General features: G+C 41.3%; 1 protein-coding gene across 5 annotated transcripts in view; it reads right to left on the bottom strand.

The window, feature by feature from the left end:
• Positions 1–152: 152 nt before the first annotated feature.
• The window catches only part of LOC106535036 (baculoviral IAP repeat-containing protein 6), a gene marked incomplete at both ends in the record, with an annotated part of 29956 nt that continues 19590 nt past the window's right edge, over positions 153–10518 (bottom strand). Inside the window, 17 exon segments of one of the 5 annotated variants that reach the window (XM_014032287.1) lie at positions 153–353; positions 461–655; positions 1033–1129; positions 1208–1383; positions 1546–2117; positions 2192–2450; positions 3093–3203; positions 3291–3417; positions 3675–3835; positions 4925–5041; positions 5153–5306; positions 5561–5694; positions 7078–7284; positions 8238–8421; positions 8499–8714; positions 9184–9315; positions 9477–9604. In XM_014032287.1, coding sequence (XP_013887741.1) covers positions 153–353; positions 461–655; positions 1033–1129; positions 1208–1383; positions 1546–2117; positions 2192–2450; positions 3093–3203; positions 3291–3417; positions 3675–3835; positions 4925–5041; positions 5153–5306; positions 5561–5694; positions 7078–7284; positions 8238–8421; positions 8499–8714; positions 9184–9315; positions 9477–9604 — 3171 coding nt within the window. 5 annotated transcript variants of the gene reach the window in all.

Genomic DNA, 10518 nt, shown 5'->3' with positions numbered 1-10518 from the left:
ACCAAGTAGAGCTCAGCTATTTACAGTATATTTTTTTTGTTAGCATTGAAGTTAATTAAAGCTGGCCCTTTGATGGCAACCATCATGCTAATGTGGCCTTCTGTGAAAATAAGTTTGATACACCTGTTTAATTACTAAACTGAGTTACTTACTGGCGAGAGAAGCAAGATGTGGCTGAATGTGGACTTCTTTCAGCAGCACAGCAGCTGGGAGGTGGATCGTCAGGTCACACCACGCCTCTTCGGGCAGGAASATGTAGGACCAGGCAGCTGAGCGCGCCCGGCGGTGGGGTGGGGTGGCCTGGAGGAGAACCTCTGCTGGCTGTGCTGTGGGGCTACTGGATGTGATTGTCCCTGAGGGAGATAAAAAAACACAGAATAGAAACATGATAAGGTTGCAAATACTAAATCTTTAAAAATATTACTTCATAAAAAAAAAATCAAGAAGTTTGTCAAAGAACCTAAAGGAGCAAAGTTGTGGAGTCCCTCTGCATTGTCCGGCTCTGAAGTCATCACTCGGGATTTGAGATTCCCATCTGCGGTCTTTCCAGGACCTGAATCCAAGAACTTCATGATGGTGGACACCATACTGCGTGCTGTGTTTACAATGGCTCTGGTGCTTGTTACCATGTTGTTACAAATCAACTGCACACCACCTACAGAGTGACAAGAAAGGTACTATTTTGAATTCAAATCTTTACATACAGAAAATACTTAAAGGAATACGTTGACGATAATGAAATGGGCTTTTGAGAAAACATAATAAAACAATGCCTTTTATGAGTCATGAAAAAATTGTCAATTTGAATTAAGAAGAAAGAATCTTATTGGGGCTTAAAACCATGAAAAGGCAACCTTAGATAAACAGCTGCAAATAACTGTTTTTCCACAAACAGATTCTAAATAAGTTTACTAATTGTTCTTTTGCTACAACCTGATTCAACTTATGTGTCGTTACCGCTCGACCCAACCTACAGAGTAACTATGGACACTATTCTGGAATACATATATAAATAAAAAAAAAAACACTCACCCATGTCATGAAAAGCCTTTAGAGCTTCACTGGTGTCCAGCACTCGAAGGATGAACCACAGGAGTGGTTCAGACAGCTGACAGGTGGACAGAGACCCCTACAAAAACACATTTATACAGTTTTGATACRGATCTTTTTTATTTAGAAATTTTTGAAATAGCATAGTGATTTTTACCTGTCTACCCATGTAACCACAGGCCATGTATGTGAGGATGGGTTGTAACATAACCTGGACCGAGCTGGCTCTCTTGCTAAGAGTGGTGAGAATGGTAAAGAGGCCATCACCCACTGAGATGGCATCCAGACCACCGTGGAAGTTCTCATGTTTGGTAAGATGGAGACCACTGGCTCCTAGAGGCCACACACACAGGTGTTAGTGTGAACTTATCCTAATGACAATGTATAGCTTCCTAAATATTTGCAAACAAATTTTTATTTTTTTAACTCCAGCCATGAATTTTGTTAAAAGAAACTAGTTCAGAGACCAAACCAGTTGAGTAAAACAAGCCTTACCGATGATCATGGCCATGGCGCTGCTGTTGCACTGACCCAGTGCTGACAAAATCTGGCTCATTATCTGCTGATTGGCCAACACCAAGTCGGCCACACCTGCAGCAGGACCGTGGCTGAAAGCGGATCCACCAGCCACACTTTCCTTGCTGCCGCAGACCTTCTCTTCGTCCGACACGCTGCTGTCAGCCGCTCCGCTGCCCACCGGCGGCAGCCGTCCACTGAACTCCCTGTCTCCGGACAGAGGGAGCTGCACCAACACGTTGACCAGCTTTAAAAGGTTGAACATCAGCTGGTCGCGAGTGGTTTCCCCACAGACGGCCTTTACATCTCCTGGTCGGATGATGTTGGCGAACAGACCCCCGAAGCAGGCCCGGGCGCCCACAGAGCTCTCTGAGCCACTGCGGGAGACTACCTTGTCTGAGCAGGTGATGTAGTGATGAACCAAGAATGTAATGGACTCGATGACGGAGGAGATAGTAGCCACCGACACCACTTCAAAGTTTTGCTCTAAGGTAAACTCTAAGAGCTTCACCTGAGCATCCAGTGGACCCTGACCTGACTGAAACGGACCCCTGATGAGAAAGAGAATCATTCGTTTTCACTCATATTTCCTCTTACTGTTAATTTTGAGTTAACAATTAATTACCTTTCTGTTGACAGGATGTGCATGAGTTTAAGCAGGAACTCGCTGAACATCTGGGGGCAGGTGGAGGACAGGTGGACCTGCAGCCGGCTCAGGAACTCATGCATAGCCTGGGTGGCGGTGGGTCCCACCTGAGAGCTGTGTTGGYTCGTCCCGTTGGTGCTGCTGCTGGACAGGAAGCGCACCAGCACATGAACCAGGTTGGGGTCAGAGACCATCTGTTGAGCTGTGTTCTCCTGAGAGCTCATCACACTGCTGGTTGCTGTAAGTTTAAGCATACAYGAATAAAATCACTCAGCATCACATGAACACTCAATAACCAGAACAGCTCAGTGCAGCTAAACTAAATTTGTATTTTTTTTATTTCCTAAAGAGCAACTGGTTTCTGTTAAAGTACAAAATGCAAATACTTCTCTGTATATCTATTTTATGTATCTTGGATGTTGATGTTGAAATCACTGCATTATTGATCAGTAGTTACTTATTTGATCTATTTTTTCTGAATTTATCATCTTAAATTCATCTGACGTTACACTATAGGTCATGTCCCTAAAAGAGGAAAGAAATGTAGAGAACTGATTACTTGTATGACTGATTCATTGGTAAAGTTCTGACTAGATTGAGAACCAGTCAGTTAGTACCTTATTGGCTGGGACTGTTGCAGTGTACAGATGTGAATAAATGTAAATAAAGTACAAAAATGTGTAGGTAAACCCAGGGCAAACTGAAAGACATGAAATTTAAACTAAAATGTGGGAATTGCAAGTGTGGTTTGGATTTTTGCCCAGCCTTGTTATCATGTCAAACTGAATGATGCCCAAAATCATCCGTCCCAAAAAAATATAACTAAAATCAGGTATATGCACATTGTAAAACAACAGCGAAGAATTGCAATAATACTGACCAGCAGCTGGCATGTTGGTCATAAGAGTGAGGGAGTGCAGCACCAGGCACCAGGTTTTCAGGGAAGTGTTGGGGTACCACGCCAGCACAGACAGGAAACTGCTGATGGATGCTGAGTGCACAAACCAAGGCAGGAATAAGAACAAAACAGAGCAACTTTGCTAAGTTAAGTTTGACAGGGTCACATCAGAGCTCCTACCTTGGTTGAGTGGGATGGTGGGCACTCGGCTGGAATTGAACAGGAAAATATCTGAGCCGGTCTCTTCACTGCCGCCAGAACACGTGTTGAGGCTGAGCGTTAACCAAAGCTGCAGCAGCGACTCGAGCTGGGAGACACAGAAACATCATTTTCACCCCTAATTTTGTTCACACAGTTGTTGTATAGATAAGCTTGTTTTTACAAGTCTATTTTATTGTTGCAGTTTTTGCAAGTAAAGGAACATTTGATTTAAACTATCCAAAAATGTTTTATTATTTCCTCCTTTGTAACAAATTTTAATATAAAACTAAAAAACTAAAAGACAAAAAGCAGCAAAATTGGAGCTTGTACAAGTCAGATCAGCAGGAGTATGGGGATGCTGACCTGCACGTGGTGGACCTGCAGCATGGAGAAGAGCTTGTTGAAGCAGGCACTCAGCATAGGGATGGAGGAGGGCTGGACCACCAGGCTGCCAACTGGAGGAGAGCTCCCACCGTGGAGAGCTCGAAGCAGGGAGTCGTCAGTCCCATTGGAGGGCTGGTTCACTGCAAGTCATAATTTAGCTTGTACTGTCACCAGTTTCAAGATTGTTGTTATTGTCACACCATATATGCTCCAACATGACATGATACAAACCAAACTAGGAGCAATACAACACTGCACACAACTTTCAAAACATCTCTCAAGTGCAATATTTCAAACAATTAAGCAGCATATCCTGTAAAATTTCCTTATTCTTCATTTTTATATACAGAAATTTTTTGATTTTTTTGGATAGTGTACATTTTGTCTTATTAGATTTAACTTGTCTATTTTATTGTATTGTCTATTTTTCTTAATTAAATTTTTATCTTGTCTAAAAAAACAAATGCACCTTGGAGCAGCAAATCCAATTTCATTGTAATGCAAATTATAATGACAATAAAGGCAATTCTGATTCTGATTGTGCTGGCCATGTAGGTGGGGTCATTTTGACCATGTACTTAGTTTCAATTCAACTTGTTCATAGTAGCACAGTAGAGGTTTGTTGAAGTCAAATAATAGTGTTTAGTTGTCTTTTAGTAGCTATGCCAATGTAGGGCACTGCAATTTGCACATTGTCTGAAAACTTTGCGGAGACGAATGAAGGAAAAGAATCTATTGTCAAATGCAAAATGGGAAAGAATTTGGTATATCTGAATGTTATCCAGCGATTTTGGTTTTTATATAAAAGAGTCCCAAGAGTTTTTTGTTTTTTTTATTCTTTTCAATGATGTTCCCAATAAACGAGACCACATTTTGGTCACTGCRGCCTCCTGCCTGTATGATGTGATGAAGAGTGACCAGAGGCTCAAGTTGACCAGAAGTTACAAAAAGCTGAGGCAAGGAGGTCTGCCACGGGGCATCCAAAAAACATTTGATGCTAAAAGCAAAACTTAGAGCTAAATTACATCAAAACAATTTGTATGACTAAGAAAAATGACTTTCTATGCATTTTTTGTTGTTTCACACCTGACTGGAACAAAAGAAAATTCAACAATACAAACATAAAACTCACAATTGTGGAAAAAAAGCTGAGTGTACAGGCAAGTGCTTTACCTGCCACTCCCGTCCCACTGTCTAGTTCGCTGAGTAAAGAACATTTTCCTGCTTACTTGTGGATGAACTTGAACTGAGAGCCTGCAGGATGGAGTCAGCCTGTAACGTTGCCATCATTTTGAGCATCAGCTCCGCCTGCTGCTCCAGGCCCACTTCGAGTCGGGCATCCAGTGCTGAGAAATAACAGGAGCCGAGGATTAAAAGGTTAGATAAAAAACAGGAAGTAATAAATGAAGGAGGTGCTGGAGTTTTAAGCTGATGATGAGAATCAGYCTGTGTGTTACCTTGTGACACAGAGACGGTCAGACTCTGTGAACCAGGCTTCTCGGCAGCAACGACAGGTTTGGTTCCTGGAATACCAGCTCCTCCAATGTAAAGATTGTACCCATACGTGCCATAGTCAGCCCCCCAGTAGTCATACCAGGTGCTGCTGATAGGCTGAGACAAACAAGAAAAAACATCAAAGACAAACATGAAGACAAAAGGAACAAATACTCAAAGGCCACGTCATCTGGTTTTATTAACTCCATTTCAATTTAACTTAAAAAGTGTACAGAGTTGAGCTTTTTTTAAATTACACTTTTAAACTTTGGGTTGAGTGATAGAATAGGTGGTTAGAACTGCTGACTTGCAGCAAAAAGTTTTAACTAAGAAAGAAAGAGTGAAAGAATAGGGTGTCAAAATCAACATACCTTAAACACTTTRGCGGCGAGTGGATCTTTTTCCAAATCAATATCTAAAGGATCAATATCAACATCCATCAGGTCTTGTAGCAAGTCAAAGTCTATGTCTTTATCTTTTTCCATAAATGACAGAGGTGGAGCACCTTTGGATAATGAAAACAATTTTATTGTTGCTATGAAATACTAGAAAATAGGAATGTGCGAAATGGCAAAAAATTCATATCACGATATACATTATGATAAGTGACGGTAACGATATATATCACGATATAAAACTTATAATAGAAAATAAATAAATCACACATTAATTGAGTGGAATAAATACGTATAGGTAAAAAAAATTAGACCTTAAAATCTCCTTTTTTAAGGGACACTTTAAAGTCTCCCATAAAAATCTAAATTTAAGGGAGACCTACCTGGTTAAATCAAATATCTCTCTCTCACTCACTCTCACACACACACACTCACACACACACACACACACACACACATTAATGTAATAGATTTCTGCATTCATTGCGTGTTGTGTTTGGAATCACCTGCTTTGTTTTAAGGTGGTAAAACAAATTGCTTGTATTTATTCCTTTCTACACAATTTGCAGATTATTTTTTCTGCACTCCGCCTGTTTAATCTGTGGGCGCTCCGGCGGGGTGACAATCATCGTGTCTATGCTTTACTTTTTTTTTTTTTTTTGGAAAGACAGTCTTGTCACCCTTCCCACAGCGCTTCCCCGCTGTACAAGGAGAAAGTAAAGGCTGAGTTTTATAGTCACGCTTTGGAACGTGCACGGAGTGCGCGTGCATTTGGCCGTGTGGAGTCGCGCTATGACCGCAGGAGAAACGAGGTCCAGACTCAGCGAGCTTTTGTGCGTCCTGGAGCACTACCTCACCTGCACTGACTGTCGCCTCGCTGAGTCACCATGTGCCGCGGCACGCGCTCCTCCCGCTGCAGGTGGTCGGTCTGCATCCGACGGGAGGACGCTCCGTCACGTAAATATGTAAACAGTTCGGCGTTCATTTTCACACACCCGAACCAGGTCCGGATAAGTTATGTTTTTTTTCCCCCTCTTCATTTGCGCTCTCAGCCAGGCTGCTTCCCGCTTCCTCTGTTTTGACTGAAGCCGATTACATCATCAAAAAGAATTGCGCGKTTGGCCGGTAGACTACAGATCTCTATCATAGGACAAATTTATATTGTTYCTACCGTATATTGTTTATATCACGCATTCCTACTAGAAAACAGTCAAGCAAGAGTAAAGCCTTATTTAGTCTGTTATGTCTATTTTGAAACCTAATTACACACTAAAATAATGAAAATCACACATTTCCTAAAGGCTTTAAACAGAACTGTGAGTCTAACTAGAAAGAAGTCACACTGRAACATAAATATTAAAAAGGAAGAAACACAGCAGGACAAAGATGTTTCACATGAATGTGTGTAAAAGAAGGAAAACATGACCAAAAACATCATCACAAAGTGTGGGGGTTTAGATCATTGCCTGTGTGGTGCTGTGTTACCCACGCACTTTGAAACACTGAGGAGGTCCCTGCAGTACCTGCGATGATATCAGGCACCAGAGCTTCATCAATGCTCTCGAGCAGGGGGATGGATGCTTGTTGAGCCAGAGAGTCGTCTGAATCTGCCACCGCTGAGGAAGACGACGCTCCGGCCTCCTCGCCCACAACCACAACCTCGTCCATGACATCCAGAGAAGTGGGAGACAGCAGTTCACCTGGGATGGAAGCAACAAAAGAAAAAGGTTTTCTAATTCAGTTTCTGCATTTTCCTGCTGGATATCAAATTATTGCCCACTTGCACACATTCCAACTGTTCACACATAGTTTAACTGATTTTATGTCTTGTATAGTTGTCCCTTTAACGCACTAAACATCCTTATTAAGGAAAAAYGTATCTAGACACCCATAAAAATTCATCAAGCCTCGCTTGTACTGTGAAATTCTACTCTTAACGTTTAATCAGCTTTATTGGTTGAGTCTAACGCAGTGGTAAAGAGACACCAGAAACAACGAATCTAAACTTCTTCAGCCATGAGCTGAAACACATCCACAAACATTTCTGTGTTTAAGTGAATGCGGCTTCCTGGTATGTTTGTTTCTTATTTTTAACCAACTGTAATGTTTAAAGTTGGAGCACAGAAATATCTAWATATAAATAATTCATAGCAAAAAAGTCACTGATGATGAAGAAACTAATACTAAGTTCTGCTTTCTACTGAAGTGGCTTTAATAAAAAAAAATAAAAAAGTTGGAGCATAGAGCACGCTAAACAATGAGCTACACACATTAATCATTATGGTCTGATGACTGTTGTTGCACAGATGTTTGTTAAAAATACCTGAAAAAAAGTTAAATATTTCTGTACAAATATCATCTTAAAAATATAAGACTGAAATATACACAAATATGGTCCCTTTTATCAGAACAGTAAAGCCCCGATTTCTTCCCTACTAGCAACAAATGGAACATTTGGGGTCCAGGTACAGAGATTTGGGGCTCCTCAAATGTGAGTAAGGCTCATAAATTATAATATTTACTAATCAATCAATCAATCAAGAGTAAGTAAAAGTAAGTAAGTAAAAGTCAGTCAGTCAGTCAGCCAGTCAGGATGGATGGATGGATGGATGGGTGCAGATGTGAGAACAAACTGAATGGAAATCAAACACACCTGCCAGGATGTCCTGCATCATACATGTCAGAGAATACTGGGCCCAGGCTCCACCCCAGGAGATGTCCCCCCGATTGAAATCTGTCCCCACAAGCAGTARCAAAAGACGTTCCAGCTGCTGCTCAGACACCACCTCACACAGGTGGATTGTAGGTCTGGTAGCATTAGCRATTCTAGCGAGCACCTAAAGAAGAAAGAATAATAATCACTCACATGTTTCTCAACAGATCTCTTACAGATGTCAGGCTGTGAAGTAAATACCTTGCAGACAAAAAGTAACAGGTCTGCGTGGCAGGTGAAGTCCATGGAGAGGAGGAAGAGAGCGAGCTTCTGGACCACAGAGATGCAGCGTTCATGTGACAATGTGAAGGGCAAAGGTTCTACTTCTGGGGCTTCTTTGGCTGTTGTGGACTCTGCATCCAATGTTGAACGAGGCCATTCGGCTGTTCGCCTCAGACGAATCAGGTCTTTAAAGTGCTGGAAGAACAGAAAATACTTATGATTACTGAACAAGTTCAAAAAACAGACTCAACTTTAAGTTTATGCTCAATACAAAGATTAAACCATTCGAGGTGGGGTTCCCCTGGTGTCAGTAATTTTTTCTCCTTTACACGCCATCATTTACTTCCATCCTTAATAAATATAAACTTTCATTTCACTGTTATGCTTTTGATTTATAAATTTATCTTCAACTAAAAACAAAGACAGCCACAGCTCATTTGAAGGCTTTGTTGGATTTTCTTRGCAACTTAGTATTGGGTGCTGTATATTTGATTCCACCCAGTGGTCAAAGCTAGTTTCTTCCAGCTGAGAGATAAGACTATGATCAAATCTCATCTCRTTTCATCTTTTATTGTGCAGCATTTTGGTCAAAACCATTGTTTTTAAATGTGCTTTGGAAAACAATGTGAATTGATTAAAACCCAGTGTGTGATGTACTACTCACCTTGGAAGTGGCTTGTTTAAGTTTGGCTTGTTCCACCAGCAGTTTATAGGAGGAACCTTTGTTGCTTTGGATCTTCTCCTTCTCTAGCTGCTCGACCAAAGCTTTCTGTTTGGCTTTCAGGAGGTTTAACTGCTACAAAAAAAGGCATCATTAATATAAACAGTACAAAAACTGGCTACATTTTTTAAGTCTCAGATACCATAAAGCAGTCCTTATTTTAATTTACAACAACTCTTTAATGCATTTTACAATATTAGTTTATTTTAAAGACATCTAGACTGAAAACCATTTACCTGTTTGTGATGAACAATCTGCTTGCGAAGTTTGCGTGAGTAGAGGCGATCCAAGCTACTGCTGCCTTTAGCTGACCTGTTTGTATTCTGAGACTGAAGGTTGTTGTTGATGAAACTCCACTGAATACCTGAAAAACACAAGCAGTAATTTAAAAGCTGAAACATAACAAATGAGAAAGTTAGATTATTATAGCTTGCTCTTAAAATAATATCTCATTTGCTTCATATAAGCTGGGACAGTTTATAAAAGCTGTTTTACTGATATCAAGGCTGGTGGGTGCCTCTTATCTTATCATGTAGGTCCCATTTTGTACCCTCTGTACCTTGAGCTGCAGGCTACACGGTGCCTAGTGTTAATAAGGCCTGTCTACAGACATCATACAAGTTATTATCCATGATGGAAGCTGTACCAGGGCCGATGGGTGGTCTTGAGTGTGGAGATGGGAAAGTAAGAGTTGTTCTCTTYTCAAGGTCAGGCTTGATTTTTAGTAATCTTTTCCTGTTAAATCAATAAATCAAATCAAATCAAGGTCAGAGTTGGCATCACCCTCTGCCACTTCATTACTTGTTTTAAGTTCCTCATCATCCATCAGACCTTCAAGAAGCGGAGGCATAATCTGGAACAACTCTTTCATCACATCCACCCAGGTCATGGCTCACGCTATCTAAACTTCTTGTGGATAATATGTCAACAAGGGCTTGTTCCCACCCCCATCACCCATGTTGGACCTGGCCTGAGAACCCAAGGCCGAGAAGGAGGAAACTCTGAACTCTGGTGAACCGAGCAATGAGATGTTGACATCATTGACTCTGGACTCTGGTGGGCGTTGGTKTCGGGCTCTATCACGGAGACCTACCTTCAATGTCACCGGCTCCACTGAACTTTGGTGGGTGTAGTGTTGTAGTCATGGCAAAAGACGGGATGTATCTTACTAGCACTAACAGCGCGATCAAAGCACCCAGACTAACTCATAGTGGGAGCATGATGTGGGCGCAGCATAAACTCAACTGATCTGTAAGAGCTTCACGYCAAGGTGATTGT

The sequence above is a fragment of the Austrofundulus limnaeus genome, unplaced genomic scaffold (assembly GCF_001266775.1).
Source record: "Austrofundulus limnaeus strain Quisiro unplaced genomic scaffold, Austrofundulus_limnaeus-1.0 Scaffold0, whole genome shotgun sequence".
In the NCBI taxonomy this organism is placed as follows: Eukaryota; Metazoa; Chordata; class Actinopteri; order Cyprinodontiformes; family Rivulidae; genus Austrofundulus; species Austrofundulus limnaeus.
This window is presented reverse-complemented; position numbering and strand designations above follow the sequence as displayed.